The sequence below is a fragment of the Balaenoptera ricei genome, chromosome 16, assembly GCF_028023285.1.
Source record: "Balaenoptera ricei isolate mBalRic1 chromosome 16, mBalRic1.hap2, whole genome shotgun sequence".
NCBI lineage: Eukaryota > Metazoa > Chordata > Mammalia > Artiodactyla > Balaenopteridae > Balaenoptera > Balaenoptera ricei.
In genome coordinates this window covers 65,675,304-65,692,447 of record NC_082654.1, presented here as the reverse complement: position 1 = coordinate 65,692,447, position 17,144 = coordinate 65,675,304, and the positions used below count along the sequence as shown (strand labels likewise).

The 17,144-nt window shown below is 36.3% G+C and overlaps 1 protein-coding gene across 2 annotated transcripts in view; it reads right to left on the bottom strand.

The window, feature by feature from the left end:
• DNA2 (DNA replication helicase/nuclease 2) overlaps nucleotides 1-17,144 on the bottom strand; it is a 44,515-nt gene that overhangs the window by 16,780 nt on the left and 10,591 nt on the right. For both annotated transcript variants that reach the window (XM_059900707.1, XM_059900708.1), the window contains 6 exons: nucleotides 14,093-14,224; nucleotides 9,748-9,967; nucleotides 5,938-6,055; nucleotides 4,326-4,491; nucleotides 2,538-2,732; nucleotides 739-969 (listed from right to left, as the gene is read on the bottom strand). In XM_059900707.1, the coding sequence (XP_059756690.1) occupies nucleotides 739-969; nucleotides 2,538-2,732; nucleotides 4,326-4,491; nucleotides 5,938-6,055; nucleotides 9,748-9,967; nucleotides 14,093-14,224 (1,062 nt within the window). The remainder of the gene's footprint in view (nucleotides 1-738; nucleotides 970-2,537; nucleotides 2,733-4,325; nucleotides 4,492-5,937; nucleotides 6,056-9,747; nucleotides 9,968-14,092; nucleotides 14,225-17,144) is intronic.

Sequence of the window (17,144 nt, the reverse complement as noted above, 5' to 3'; positions counted from 1 at the left end):
AACTAGAGAAAGCCCACACGCAGCAACAAAGACCCAACGCAGACAAAAAATAATAAAAATAATAACAATAATAATAAAATTATAAAAAATAAAATATTTTTAAAAAAAGGAGAGAATGAAATGGTGAGTGCCCGGAGTACTAAGAAGGAGAAATAAGCTTTACAGCCAACACAGGGCGTCTGTCCTGCCTGCTGTACACATGGTTGTGAGAATCTGATAAGATTAAGTCCACATTAGCACTATGGAATGGAATGTACTAAACAAAAGTTTAGCAGTTGGATAATTGCTAAATGCCACTGAACTCTACGTTTAAAATGGTTAATGGTTAATTTCATGTTATGTGAATTTTATCTAAATTTTTTTTAAAAAGCATGGAGTACTGGTACATGCCACTACATGAAGATGAACCTCAAAAACAGTATGCTAAGTGAAAAAAGCCAGTCACAAAAGACTACATATTGTATGATCCCATTTATGTGAAATGTTCAGAAGAGGCAAATCTCTAAAGACAGAAAGGGAATTGGTGGTTGCCTAGGGCAGGGGGAGTGACTACAGGATACAGGGAGTCTTTTGGGGGTGATGAATATGCTCTAAAATTGATTTTAGTGCTGACTGCACAGCTCTGTGAATATACTAAACATCACTGAATTATACACTTTAAATGGATGAACCGTATGGTATAGGTTTACATATCAATAAAGCTTTACCCCCCCACCCAAAAGGGGAACATTTCATTACCTGTCTAATAAACAGGTTACAGTTGTCATGTTAATCTCCTTCATGTACCCCCTAGACAAAGCAAACAATGTTCTCTCTTCTCCACTTAAAATAATTCTGTCACCTGCCATTAGATTTGTGATAGGCATGGCACCATGTTTATGTTGGAAATTATGTAAATATTGTCCATCACAAACTGTCTTTACATGTTCTGTTCTAATCAGGTTCCTAATGCAGCTGCCACTCTCCTCCCTATGAAAGAGAAAGAAAAAGAGAAATTAGTTTTAAAATAATCTCTCAGGACTTCCCTGGCAGTCCAGTGGTTAAGACTCGTGCTTCCACTGTAGGGGGCACAGGTTTGATCCCTGGTCGGGGAACTAAGATCCTGCATGCAGCGACAAGGCCAAAAAAAAAAAAAAAAAAAATCTCTCATCACCAGGTCTCTAGACAGGTGCGAGGGAGCACCTCCCTTGTTGCACCCACAGTCTGGGATTTGTTTTTGTTAAATATTTATTTATTTATTTAGCTGCATCAGGTCTTAATTGCGGCCTGCGGGCTTCTCTCTAGTTGTGGCGTGCGGGCTCTAGAGCACTCGGGCTTAGTTGTCCTGAGGCATGTGGGATCTTAGTTCCCAGACCAGGGATTGAACCCAAATCCCCTGCATTGGAAGGCGAATTCTTAACCACTGGACCACCAGGGAAGTCCCTGAGATTTCTGAACAACATGCATATCAGCACTGTGATTCTTGACTGACACCCCACCTCCTGTGCTGATACACATATAACACTACAGAAGACAAATCGTAATAACCTGACTCTGAACCTGAAGTGAAGAAAGTAGTTAATGTATTTCTTTAGTGTTTACAAGAGAATTTATAATTATTGCTACTAAAACAATGGCAAGCAAATTGATAAGTCCACTGCCTCTTAGAAGTAAGCATTAAGCATTTACAATCTCTCAGGCATTACTATTATACTACAGAAGCTTCCTGGCGTGTACACTGGACGTATTGACTGTACTTATGTAGTCTATTGAAAACGACTTAAACTTTCTCCACTGTAATGGTGCCTTGTGTTAAAGTCTAGTATTAAGGAAATAACAATCTAAGGTCTAAAGTCACATTATTATCAATATTCATTCTGGAAAGAAAGAAATGGATCAAAAGCAACTAAATATTACATAAAGAAATATACTATGCAAAGATATACAAAGTTATAACTTCACAAGTAACTTGTAAAAAAAACGGATCTCACAAAATACAATATTGACCCACTTTAGAAAATGTGAATCTCTACCAAAACTTACAAAAATAAAGACTTTCAAAATGCTAGTATTTAAAATATTAAGTAAAACTTCATTAATTTCCACTGTACCAATATGCTAAAATTCACCTTATGATATACTCAAGTTTATAGTCTTTTCACTGATGAAAAAGGATTTAATTTCACTAGTAATTTTTTAAGTAAGATTTCTTGAGGTTTATTTATTTACGTATTTGTGTATTTATTTATCTATTTTGGCCGTGCCACATGGCATGCGGGATCTCAGTCGTCCGCCCGACCCACCCCCCAAGGAGTGGAAGCGCAGAGTCTTAACCGCTGGACCGCCAGAGAAGTCCCGAGGTATATTTAATCTACTGAAAATAACAATGGTGCTCTACTTAGAAACAATTCACTGACAGCCATCTGGAGTTGGCATGAATATATGAAACTGCATGGCTTTAACATGCTACATAACCTGTGTTTGTCATGAATTACAAATTTCATACCGCTGGCTAATCCAAATTAGTGAAGTTTTACTGTATTAAATGGACCACTTACATATCTGAAGCAGGCGTTAACCATATAGTTTGGTAATTTTTTGTATTATGCTTTGACTGTGACTCCAGGGTTAACATTAGACACCAAAGGCTGAAATACTCTAAGTGTTTAAGTTTTAGATGCTGGGTTTCTTCTTTTATTTTGGGCTGCATGCTGGTCGGGACTGAACTGTCATCCATCTGTTGTTCAACCGCTCTAAAGATAAAGCTCCAAGTTAGAGATGCATATGAAACATTTCACTGACTGGTTATGAAATGAGGTATTTCTAAAATAAACACACATATATGATAATCATCATAACTTATAACCACAGCCCCTAATTTTCTTTAAAAGTGATTTCAACATTTCATAAGCCAAATGGCTTTTTACAAAACCAAATGCACTAGAAACTCAATACTGCATTATTTTGCCTTGAATGACTGTTCCCCTAACAAGTGCTGACGTTTCGTTATAGTCCAGTATTCATTCCTATATGTAGCAAGTTTCGGCTTTTTGTAGGACTGCATTTCTCAAAATCCCAATATTTGTACATCCAGCTGTGTGCCACTAAGAAAGTCAACATAAAAACATGGAGAACCAGGCGGAGTATCAATTTTGCTTAATATTTTTTTTTTTTCTTTTTTTTTTTTTTAAAGGCTCACGGGCCTAGTCGCTCAGCGGCATATGGGATCTTCCCAGACCAGGGCTCAAACCCATGTCCCCTGCATTGGCAGGCAGATTCTCAACCACTGTGCCACCAGGGAAGCCCTTGCTTAATATTAATTTTGAATTTTTATATAGAAACAAATACATTATAGGATAGCATACAAAACATGGAGAGTAAAACTTAAGAGTTCAAAAATATGTGCTTGTACTATAGGCCCAGATTTCCCACAGTTCACGGTCTCTGCCATTAAGAGATCTTTTGATACGATACAGTTGACCCTTGAACAACATGGGACTGAACTCTATGGGTCCACTTATACGTGGACTTTTTTCAATAGTAAATACTACAGTACTAAATGATCTGAGGTTGGCTAAATACAGGAATGTGGAGGAACCTTGTACATGGAGGGCCACCTATAAGTTATTCTAAGATTTTCAACTGCAGGGAGGGTTGCCACCCCCAACCCCAGTGTTGTTCAAGGGTCAACTGTACTTTTAAAACTCCTTTATGTGAATTTTCAGGCTGATTTAGAACTTTGGTTCTGATTTGATCTTGTTTCCTAGTCTGAATTTACATCTAACTACCTTCTTGTTTCCTCCAAAATTCTCACTGGCTATGAAGGTGTAAATACATATGATTGCTCACAAGAAAGCTAATAAACTTCCCATATGTAGAAAAATAGACATATATAAATAAGACAAGTCTAATGAATCATATCAAAGTGTCTGGAAGAACAAATTTCCCTATTTTGAACTACAAAAGGTTTGAAATTAAAACATCAACTAGGAAAGGGAAGATTTCTTGAAATATCATTTAAGAAAAGCTGTATTCACAATGCCTATACTACATTTTTCTTAAATAGGTTCCATAAGTTCTACAATTATTTCATTTCCCCAGAAACTATATGCAGCAAGATGAAAATATTCACTTTTGGAAAAAGTTTTAAAAGCATTCTATTTCTCCAAGGAAATAGGTTTGTTATATAATATGAACTAGCTGTGTTTGTTTTTTTTTTTCTATTCCCTTTGTTTTAAATAACCAAAATGAAACCATCAATGCCAGACCAGCCAACAATGTTAAATCATTCTGAGTTGAATACTTACTTAACTGGAATTAATACTTTTGGAAGACAGTGTGTTTACCTGCTATAAAGAGCACAGTTGCCCATCTGTGAACAATATTTACAGGTCTGCTGTTCCTCAATTATTTGTGGCAAAGGAGCAAGCTTTGTCTTCTCCTCTCCAGTAGCAGATTTGTTAATACGATGAAACAAAGAAAATGCCATCTGGTTTCTTAGCCTTAATAATTCTATAAGGGAAAAAAGGATGGGTGTTTTTAAAGAATTAAGTAAAGTTTATTATATATCTTTTCCATTATATATAACTTTTAGATTCAAAAACATAAAAAAGGAAAGAACAACATTCATATTTCCCACTATACTAAAATAACCACTGATAACATTTTGGTATATCTCCTTCAATTTTTGTTCACTTGATAAGTTCTTTGATTAACCATGAATCTCATAAGTAGTAAATATTGTGAAGCTCGTGTCTTATTGGCTGAATGCTAAGGACAAATACAGCTATCCAGAGTGTCTTGAATGTAAGACAGCAAGTTTAAAATAAAGTTTTATATAGTAAAATATTTTTAATTTATTTTTTTAATGTATAGTTGATTTACAATGTTGTGTTAATTTCCACTGTACAGCAAAATGATTCAGTTATACATATATATACATTCTTTTTCATATTCTTTTCCATTATGGTTTATCACAGGATACTGAATATAGTTCCCTGTGCCATACAGTAGGACCTTATTGTTTATCCATTCTATATATAATACTTTGCATCTGCTAATCCCAAACTAAATGTCCATTGACAGATGACTACATAAAGAAGATGCGGGGCTTCCCTGGTGGCGCAGTGGTTAAGAATCCACCTGCCAATGCACGGGACACCCTGGTCCGGGAAGATCCCACATGCCGCGGAGCAACTAAGCCCGTGTGCCACAACTACTGAGCCTGCACTCTAGAGCCCACAAGCCACAACTACTGAGCCTGTGTGCCACAACTACTGAAGCCCGCGTGCCTACAGCCCATGCTCCACAACAAGAGAAGCCACTGCAATGAGAAGCCCGTGCACCACAACAAAGAGTAGCCCCCGCTCGCCACAACCAGAGAAAAGCCGGCGCACAGCAACAAAGACCCAACACAACCAAAAATAAATAAAATTAAAGAAGATGTGATACACACACACACACATTGAATACTACTCAGCCGTAAAAAAAGAATGAAATAATGCCATTTGCAGCAATGTGGATGGACCTAGAAATTATCATACTAAGTGAAGTGAGTCAGACAGAGAAAGACCAATACCATATGATATCACTTACTATGGAATCTAAAATATGACCTAAATGAGCTTATGTAGTAAAAAGGTTAATAGTGTTTTCAACTATACAGTATATTGTTCAAATTCTTTTTTTTTTTTTTGGCCACGCCGCACGGCTTCCAGGATCCCAGTTTCCCGATGAGGGATTGAACCCAGGCCCTCAGCAGTGCAAGCAGGGAGCTCTAACCACTAAACTACCAGGGAGTTCCCTAAAATTCTTTTTTTTAAAAAAGTACCACAACTTACCAATTACAACCTGTTTAGGCCTAGCAATTGTCAGGTATCAATGTGTGTCACCAAAAATTGAAGGAAAAAACCAACCAACAAAACCCAGAGAAGTAAAATTGAGAGAAAACAGCTCAACCTCTTTTATCGAGATGGTTGGCAGGTACAGGATACATCTGGCCGGTCTTCAGGTAGAGAAGCAGGCCAGCCTCTGGATCAGCTCTCCTCTCTTGGCTTAGCAGTGTGTACAGAACAAGCTGTGAAAACATGGTATATTTCATCAAATAAAACTTTAACTTTCTATATTTCCATACATGTTTTTCAATCAATACATACTGTAATTTTAAAATCAAAAGGTGAATCAAGCTATTTCCATTTTGAAAATAACATGATCCAAATTTAGTAAAGGTAATACAATAAATTCAAAGTCAAATATTTAATTTCCACAAAACATAGTATATGCTTCTCAGTTTTACACAGACAAAAAAGAAATATTTAGAATTTTTCTTAGACGGTAAATAATCTCCAATAAGTTAAAGAGGGAAACTAATCAAGCTATGTTTTACATTTTGAAGTTGTCTTCAGACACTATTTTCCCTGTTTAAAATAAGTGGATTAAACACTAAAATGCATATTATTTATGTCATAGTTACTGTGACAACTAAATGAGACTAACTCTACTAACAGTTTACTGGTTTTTTTCCAGAGCAGGAGGGAGCATTAAGTGCTTTAAGTTTATGTGGCGCTCTTCAGAGAAACCATCTAAGACAAGTTAGAAGTAGCTCCTTTAGTTCATGGAAACACCTTAGCAGAAACATTTGAGCCTATGTAGCATGTGTTGGGATGTCTTCTTCTAAGCACTCCATTTGTGTTGCCTGATACAGCATAAGTAACCAAATAAAACTTTTAAAAATTAAAATGAACTCATAAATGACAGGGTGGAGCCTTGGGGCTGTGGGCCAAGAAAGTCAACCCAAACTAATGGCCATCTATGTTAAGTTTTTCCCTTCACGGGCACTGAGGCAGAAAGAGGAGGATTCTGCTTCTGGGACTTATTAAAAGGAAAAAATATCTGAAATGAAATTCCCTTCATATTATGATAAAAGGAAGACAGACTGAAATTTTACAACACTGTTATAATCCAACTATATCACAAGTGAAATAGGTTTCTGTGAGCTGGTTTAGAGATCACAGCTCCATATAATATTTTTCCTTTAGAAAATGTGTTTCAGAGGGACTTCCCTGGTGGTCCACTGGTTAAGACTCCACACTCCCAATGCAAGGGGCACCGGTTTGATCCCTGATCAGGGAACAGAGATCCCACATGCCACACAGCACAGCCAAAAAAAAAAAAAAACAAGAAAATGTTTCTAATGTCACATTACTGACTTAGAAATGAATTTTTAGAACACAATCCATTTATAAAATAAAGATCTTCCTTAACTGAAGTTAGTTTATAACATAAGCTTTTTCTGTATTACCAAAGTGAGAAGTCAAATCTCCTAAAAGGTATATGTATACATATAGCTGATTCACTTTGTTATACAGCAGAAACTAACACAACAATGTAAAGCAATTATACTACAATAAAGATGTTAAAAAATATACATATACATAACAAAAAAAAGGAAGTGATTTAAAACCTTTAATGAAAAATTATACCTGGATTTAATATTCTTTTGCTTATGCACTAGTAATTATATTCATTAAAGTTTTAATTTGAAGCAAAAAAAAAAAAAATTTCCTAAAAGGGGAAATTTATGTCTTTCCTCATCCATAATATCTATCTATCTATCTATATATCTCAATGAATGACTATAATTATTCTTTCAATATCTCCTTGTTTCTTGCACAATGAATATGCAATATGCACTCTAATATATTTGTTTGAGCCTTGCCCAAATCATTTTTCCTGTTTTTAAATATGATAAACACCACTGTATTCTTAAAAGTTCTTCTTGCAGCTTCTCTTCTTGCAAAGATAAAAGTTCCAACTGAACAAAATTAAATACAGTAATATTCTTTGCCTTGAAGGCACTATAATTTAGAGCAGTGGCCTTAGAAGAAAGGTCTTTAAATCTAGACCACTTTAGATGCTGAAATGCTTTTGTATTTCTCTTCCTTTTAGCACTCAGAAGTGATTTCAAACAAACTTGTCCTTAAAAACACAAGTAAAAATTTTCAGCCTCATGTACACAAAACACATTTCTTCAAATCTTTGACTTCAAAAATGGCTTTTCTTGGGCTTCCCTGGTGGCGCAGCGGTTAAGAATCCGCCTGCCAATTCAGGGAACATGGGTTCGAGCCCTGGTCCGGGAAGATCCCACATGCTGCAGAGCAACTAAGCCCAGGCACTACAACTACTGAGCCTGCATTCTAGGGCCCACGAGCCACAGCTACTGAGCCCATGCACCACAACTACTGAAGCCTGCGTGCCTAGAGCCCGTGCTCCACAACAAGAGAAGCCACTGCAATGAGAAGCCTGTCGACGCAACTAGAGAAAGCCTGCGCGCAGCAATGAAGACCCAATGCAGCCAAAAATAAATAAATAAAATAAAAAATTTAAAAAATAGATTTTCTTCTATCTAGGCATGATTTTCCTTTCTCAAGAAGGCTTTAATCTAGCCAAGTCTTTGTTCATAATTTCAGCCATTTCTGTTTTACCAAAGTGAAAAATTCAAGTCTTCTGATAGGGGAAGCCTAATTTTTCCTCTACCTCCAGTATCTGTAAAACCCAATGATAGGTGAAACAACAAGGTTACCCTATTTTTCATTCCCAAATGGAAAAGCTTTTGTGAGAACCTTTGGTGTTTGGTACACAATTAAGAATGGCAAGAAAGATTTAATAAGGGAAGATCTTGTTAATCCCTGATTATACGATTCAGTACTTTGAATCTGAACCTATTTTACATAAAGTCTGCTGAAATAAAGTGTGAAATTCCATGGGCAAAAGGAAATTTAAGTTATATTACAAATGCTATGTTATTTGTTATATTATTTATTCCTTTAATACTTATTATACCATAAAAATACAATAATGTTACTACTTTTAGTTTTATCTTTGCTTATTTAAAAGTGTCTAGGGGACTTCCCTCGTGGTCCAGTGGTTGAGACACCACGCTTCCACTGCAGGGGGCTCAGGTTTGAGCCCTGGTGTGGGAACTAAGATCCCACGTGCCACGGGTACAGCCAAAATAAAATAAAATAAATTAAAAAAAAAAAATAAAAGTGTCTAGAACATACCATAGACTGCCAATGTGGAGGTTGGCAGAGGGAATGGAAATAATTAGAAAAAATAGAACTTTATGTTAATTACTTTGTTAATGCACTATAATTAATATAAATTTCAGGTCATTTTGAAGGACAACAGAAGACATATTTACCAAGGAGAAGATGATTAAGAAAACTTGAATTTAACTTAATGGTAAGATACAGTTCTATATTTCATTTTAAATAAAAATCAATATATTGGGACTTCCCTGGTGGTCCAGTGGGTAAGACTCCGCGCTCCCAACAAAGGGGGCCCAGGTTCAATCCCTGGTTGGGGAACTAGATGCCACATGTATGCCACAACTAGGAAGCCCGCATGCCGCAACTAGACATGCTGCAATGAAGATCCCACGTGCCGCAACTAAGACCCAGTGCAGCCAAAATAAATAAATAAATTTTTTTTTTAAAAAAGAACAATGGGACCTTTAAAAGAAAAATCAACATAATCGGATTAAAGGTCAGAAGTAAAAGAATAAATTTACACTGCTGTTTCCTAAAGAGTATCCTATGTAGATGTTACATGAAAACAGTAGCTCTGTGGTAAATTAGGTTTAGGAAATGCTGGGTTAAATTAAAAATTACCTGAATTAAATCAAAATATATAAAGCAACTACTTTTCAAACATATTAAAAAAATTTAAATTATTACACACTCATAATTTTCTTATTAATATTTATACCTGACTACGGTGTTCAATAGAATTTGATTCTTTGCCAGTTTTAAGTTCCAGTGGCATTATCTTATATTTCGTTTTACATCCTCGATGTATCTTCACGCCAACTGTAACATCTATTTTGCCCTTCAATCCAAACCTAGGAGACCAAATGCTTTCTTCAATATCCAGTGAGTTTATAACTTCGATATTACATGTTGAATTACCGTTACTACCATCACTTGGCCTAAAAAACAAAACATAAGAATATTTAATTAATTAGAAATATTTAACTAAAATACTTAATTGAATTGAATTAGAACACTTAGCTCATTTCTTATATGCTGGCATTGACTCTCTACTGCACGCACGGAATGTGGGGATGGGAAAGAGTCTACAGACATTTATGGCAGTGATTCTCAAAGTATGCTTCCTGGATGAGTAGCATCAGTACCACCCAGGGAATCTGCCATAAATGCAAATTCTCAGGCCCCATTCCAGACCAACAGGTGAGGCCCAGAATTTGTTTAACAAACTCTCCAAGTGATTCTGATGCACAGTCAAGTTTGAATCCTATCAGTTCTAACTCATAATTTATTTATTTATTTATTATTAATTTTTACTGGAGTATCGTTGCTTTACAATGCTGTGCTAGCCTCCACTGCACAACAAAATGAATCATCCATATACATACAGATATCCCCTCCCTTTTGGACTTCTTTCCCATTTCGGTTACCACGTGCATTAGGTGGAGTTCCCTGTGCTATACAGTATGTTCCCATCAGTTGTCTATTTTATACACAGTATGAATAATGTATATGTGTTAATCCCAGTCTCCCAATTCCTCCCACCCCACCCCTTTCCCCCTTGGTGTCCATACATTTCTTCTCTACGTCTGTGGCTCTATTTCTGCTTTGCATATAAGATCATCTGTACCATTTTTCTAGATTCCACATATATGCGTTAATATACAATATTTGTTTTTCTCTTTCTGACTTACTTCACTCTGTATGACACTCTCTAGGTCCATCCACGTCTCTACAAATGACCCAATTTCATTCCTTTTTGTGGCTGCTAACTCATATAATTTAAATTTTCTTAATATTTATCGTCTGTCCCTTTCAGTTCATTCCCACAATAATCTTCCTAACTCAGGCCTTTATTTCCTCAAGTCTGTCTATATTACTGCAAAAGTCTCACTCCTTGGACTGCTGGAGCCACTATGACAGTCTGAATATTCTGATGTACAATTATAACACAGATTAACATATAATGGCTTGCACGTGGTTGCACCCTCGGTAACAAGGGATGTGTTTCTCCATGTAACACCATATTAACCTGAGTAAGAACGAGCTGTCTCTTCCCACTATCTATGCTGTGTGGGCCCTGATCACACAGCGCTTCATCCCTACCCCCAACCCCACGACAACCCTCAGAGAAACTCAGGTGCTCCTGCACTTACTCATTGTATCCTTTACTTAATCATTAAATGAATCCATCTCTGCCACTATCAATATTTAAAACTAAGTACTCAACATTGTTTTATATTACAAAAGAGGTTCTGGGCTTCCCTGGTGGCGCAGTGGTTAAGAATCCACCTGCTAATGCAGGGGACACGGGTTCGAGCCCTGGTCCGGGAAGATCCCACATTAAAAAAAAAAAAAAAGAGGTTCTGATTTTAGTATCTTACCTGTTAAATAAGCCAAGAGCACAGGAAGGAGGAAAAAAGGAATTTATGAATGTCAAAGGAATTAGAAGAGATGAAAATAACTTTTAAAGCCTCTTGCACTTCTCTTATCTAAGATTTACTCATTTTCAAAGCAGTAAGTTATTCTGCAGAAGAAAGGTCAGATAGGAACAGTCTTTTATTTATTAATCCTATTTTATACTCAAAGCCATATAAAATACTAAATGTAATGTAAATCTTAAATGAAAAGGATAAATTTTCTAGTAATAAAACATTTTATACCATATAAAAATCAAGATTCAAAAAGTATAAGAATTCTGGCTGTCAGAATACATGATTTAGTTGACTTGTTTTGCTAATTTCATGTTATTTAGATCAGCAGCTATTTCTTAACAAATGAGAATATTTTCTAAGAAGAAGAATGCTATCTTTGGTAATTTTTTAAAAACTTTTTCAGGATGCTTCAAATATAATCTCCAGGAATATACATATACTTCTGCAATCTTTGAAGAGGACAATAGAGGAATTCAGGGAAGCCACAACTTATCAGAAATTTCTTAAATATTAATCTGTTTTCTCTGATGGATGTTATCTTATCATGACATGTATTTAAATATATGAAATAAAGCAAACTTTATTAAATATGTCAGATGTATACTTAGAAGATAGGTAATGAAACTTCTAACATTACTATTAAAATTCTTTCCCCTAGAAATAGAAGTAATGTGGTTTTAGACTTAGATCTGTAGAACAAATGACAGGTACTTTAACTTCTATGATTTTCATCAACATAATGCTGTAAAACTCCTTTGAGAGTCACCTGATAGAGAATATAAGAGGTCATGAAGATTAAGAAAATACACATTTACTACTTATGGGTGAGAAAGGTTCTGTCTTTAAATGGCTTTTAAAGGTCTCATTCTCTGCTCTAAAGTCTAAAGTTTTGTTGTTTCTTTTAAAGACTAGCTATAGGCTGCTGGGGAAACGATGCAAAGTAAAGTACAGAGAAGCGCCTCCTGCACAGACAGACACATAAAACCCCATCAGAAATAACTGAAACAAAGAAGAGTCTTACACCAAGCTACAGAGGTGAGAACACCAAGCTGGAAATCAAGAAATTCCTTATTCTAGACTCTGCTCTACCACCGGTTTTTCACATAAAACCTGGACAAGTCACACCACCTCACTGGACCTCAATTTCCTTACTGGAAATCTAAGACTGAAATCTCAAAAATCCCCTTCAGGTCAAAGATGATTCTGAATCCCAGACTTTCCTAGGCTTCCATGATAACTTCTTCCAAGCTACCAAATCCCTTGCTGGTCCACTCCAAGCCTCCTTCAATGGATTCCACCCTCTCCCTCTGTCCTTATACACGGTTACCTCCCAGGGTTCTATGCCTCTTCTGCTGCCCTCAGCAGATTGCTGTTCTCTCTCAGCAATCCCCTCCACTTCTACATTTTCAACTACCACCAATACAATGAGTTCCTGGAGGGTTTTAGTCTCCCTGTAACACCTAGAACAATCCTGGGCACAGATGCAGCATGTAATACATGTTTGCTGAATAGATAAGTCCATAAGTTTGTGAGAATATGGCAGCTTATTAACTCTGCAAAAACAATAAGTAAATTTTAGCCAAAAGAGAAAAACATGCAAACAAAATGCTAAAACAACAGTGAAAGAAAAGCTAGTATCTAAAACAACCATAAGGAATTCCCTGGCGGTCCAGTGGTTAGGACTTGGCGCATTCATTGCTGTGGCCCCGGGTTCAATCCCTGGTCAGGGAACTAAGATCCCGCAAGCCATGGGCAAGACAAAAAAAAAAAAAAAAGATAAAACAAGCACAGAAATGGATATCCACAATTTTAAATCTCAAGCAAATTTAAATGACTCCAAAAGAAATAATAAGGGAGGAAAGAAAGGTAGGGAGGGAAGGTAAACAAGGATAAAGAAATAATTAGGGGGACTTCCCTGGTGGCGCAGTGGTTAGAATCCGCCTGCCAATGCAGGGACACGGGTTCAAGCCCTGGCCCTGGAAGATCCCATATTCCGCGGAGCAACTAAGCCCGTGAGCCACAACTACTGAGCCTGAGCTCTAGAGCCCGCAAGCCACAACTACTGAGCCCACGTGCCACAACTATTGAAGCTTGCACGCCTAGAGCCCATGCTCCGCAACAAGAGAAGCCACGACAATGAGAAGCCCACACACCACAATGGAGAGTAGCCCCCGCTCACTGCAACTAGAGAAAGCCCGCGCACAGCAACGAAGACCCAACACAGCCAAAAATAAATAAATAAATAAATAAATTTAAAATAAATAAATAAAAATAAATAAACATACAGCACAAATCCATGGCAATCAACACATGAGACAGTCCATATGATAGTAACAGAGAAATATATATGAAATTAGGACAGCCCCCCCGAATATTTATAAACAGAAGATTTTATTAAAAAACCATATCTACATCCAAAAATTTTAAATTTTACTATAGTGAAAATAGAATTTTCTATCCATTAGATTTTTTTTTTTGTCCAAGAATTATACTCCGGACTGTAATTTATAAAGTAAGCAAATAAAAAGGCTAGCTGTCATAACTTGACCTCTAAAAAGCTTTAATTCAACATCTTGAATAAGATCCTGGTCTAAAGATACGAACACCATGTAAACAAAATGGGTTTCTTACAGAGAGAGCTGCATCTGAGGGAAGTCAGTTGAAGTATGTTTATGCATGAAATCTCCAGCCCATTTAGAAAATGAAGGAAGATACTCCTCTACTTCTTGTTTTATTTCATCTTGATTCAGATTTAGGCGGTACCTACCAAAGTAAGAGATATTAAATATGAAAGCTTAAATATGAAAAAAGTAAACAAGGAAAAAAACATTCAAATAAGCAACCCAAGTGGCCATCAACTAATGAATGGATAAATAAAATTTGGTATATACAATGGAATATTATTCAGCCTTGGAAAGGAAGGAAATTCTGATACATGCTACAACACAGATGAACCTTGAGGACATCAGACTAAATAAGCCAACAACAAAAGGACAAATACTGCATGACCGCTTACGTGAGGTACCTAGAATAGTCAAATTCATGGAGACAGAAAGAATGGTGACTGCCAGGGACTGAGGGAAGGGGGAGTTGTTTAATGGATATAAAGTTTCAGTCTGGGAAGATAAAAAAAGTTCTGGAGGTGGATGATGGTAGTGTTTGCACAACAATGTCAATGTACTTAATGTCACTTAACTGTACCCTTAAAAGTGGTTAAGATTGTGATTTTAATGCTATGTGTATTTTACCACACACAAAAAATCCAAATAAGTGACATGACATCAAATTTCAGATCTGCTCCAATTCCTATCATCTCAGGTCTAATAGGTCTCAAGTTACACTTTTGGGATAAAAAAGAAACCGTAGAAGATGTTGCTCTTGAAACCCATCAATGGAAAGTAGAAAAGTAAGAGGAAAAAAGACTGTAGGAACAGAAAAGTCACATCAGCCTTACCGAATCAAAGGACAATCTATAGGAATGTTAACTTCAGTCAGAAGTCAGCAAAGACTACCAGAATCTAGTCTCAGTTTTTCAGGGTGCCCACAAGGTCAAAACTATGTCATAATAATACTACAACATTACTTGCCTTTTTTGCTCTTGTTTTCTCATGAGTACACAGTGGAGATTTCTGAGTCCACATACACACATACAATATAGCAATATAGAGAATGAAGAAGCAGATATAAGAAACCAGATGCCTTTTTTTTTTTTTTATTGGAGTATAGTTGATTTACAATGCTGTGTTAGTTTCAGGTGTACAGCAAAGTGAATCAGTTATACATATACATATATCTACTCTTTTTAGATTCTTTTCCCATATAGGCCATTACAGAGTATTGAGGAGAGTTCCCTGTGCTGTATAGTAGGTCCTTATTAGTTATCTATTTTATATATACTTGTATTAAGTGATAAAATTAAAACATCTGCAGAAATGTAAAACAATGCCACTTGTCTCATTACATATTTTTTCAAAAACAGTTATTTTTCATTAGACTGTTGTTTATGTTAACATGGAATGGATTGTTACTGTTATTTAAAAATTAACCAATAAACATTTTAAAATTGTCTCAATTTTCATTTCTAGTACAGTAATTATCTATAGATATAACCCACATAAACAAAAGCTCCTTAGGGTCCTCAATAATTTTTTTAGTGTAACATGGTCCTGAGACCAAAAAGTTTTGAAAACTGCTGTCCCCTTCCCAGGATGGTTCTCCCAGCTCCTTCTGCATGTTTAAGCATCACAATCTTAATAACTACTCTGGGGTGTTAAGAGCACACGTGTTTCTGTCAGATCACACCTAGGTTTGAATCCTAACTCTTTATTAGATGTGTAACTTTGGGCGATTCACTGTTAACTGAGCCTCAGTTTCCTCATCTGTAAGGTGAGTTGATAACTACCACACAGTTAATTTGATGATTAAGTAAAACAGCCTATGTAAAGTATTAGTACTTGGCTTATGATAAGAACTCAATAAGGTATGAAGATAATAACAGTGAATACTCATATAATGCTGACTCTAGGCCAGGTACTATTCTAGGTGCTTAACATGAACACTTTCAACCCTCATTACATCTCTATGAGATACTATTATTGCCACCCCACTTTAGAGCTGAGGAAACTGAAGCTCAGAAGTTACTTCCAAAGGACACACAGCTCTAGCTTGGGAACCTAAGTTCTTAATCCCTATGCTCCCTTCTACACTGTGTTTTAATAATTTACTGCCATAATTTTCTCCCTGCAGGCCTGAGTTCACCTGAGTACTGGTATAGCCTCCAACAATCTGCAAACTCCTTTCAAAAAACACAACTTACCATTTTTCTCACCTTCTGAAGATAGCACAATATTCAACAACATATTCATCAAAATCTGAGGCTCCAGAACACTACAGATTTACCATATAATAACTCTGTAACATTTCTAATACCAAATTTAATAAGCTCCTACTTTCCTAGGTTTCTGCTACCTCTGGCTTATCAGAACTAAGAAAGCAGAGCCCTATCAGTCCTCTAGGAGAGCCAGTTCAGCAGGGAAGACAAAATTAGCAACCCTAGCTCTGCCAAAATTGCTTGTCCTGAGCAATAAGCAACTTCAGGTTGAAGGCAAAGCTGAAGTATCTCAAACCAGGGAGCAACTGCTGACACCAAAGTGCCCCGAATGACCTACAGAAACACAATCAGCCCACATAAGGCAAAGGGTGTTTGTCTGAAAAAGGCTGTTTGAAATCTGGAAAACTTCCAGTGGATGAAAGATGATATAGGTGAGGACGTGGGGGAAACAAGGACCTATATATTGCCTACAGAAATGCAAAATGAATTCTGCAATATACACACATATTATATCATTAAGTTGTATACCTTAAACTAATACAATGTTATATGTCAATGATATCTCAACAAAACTGGAAAACAATGAATGGAAGAAAGAAACAGGACAATGTCTACATAGAGCAATTTGACAATATATATCAAAACTTTAAATGTATCCAGACCGTATCCTGTCCTGGAGGGAAAGAAATGCTACAAAGAACATTACTGGACAAAACTGAAATGTGGACAGTAGATCAGACACAAGTATTATAACAATGTTAAATTTCCTGAAGTTGATAACTGTTCTGTGGTTACATAAGAGAAAATCCTTATTCTTAGGAAATACACATTTAAGTATTTAAAGGTCAAAAA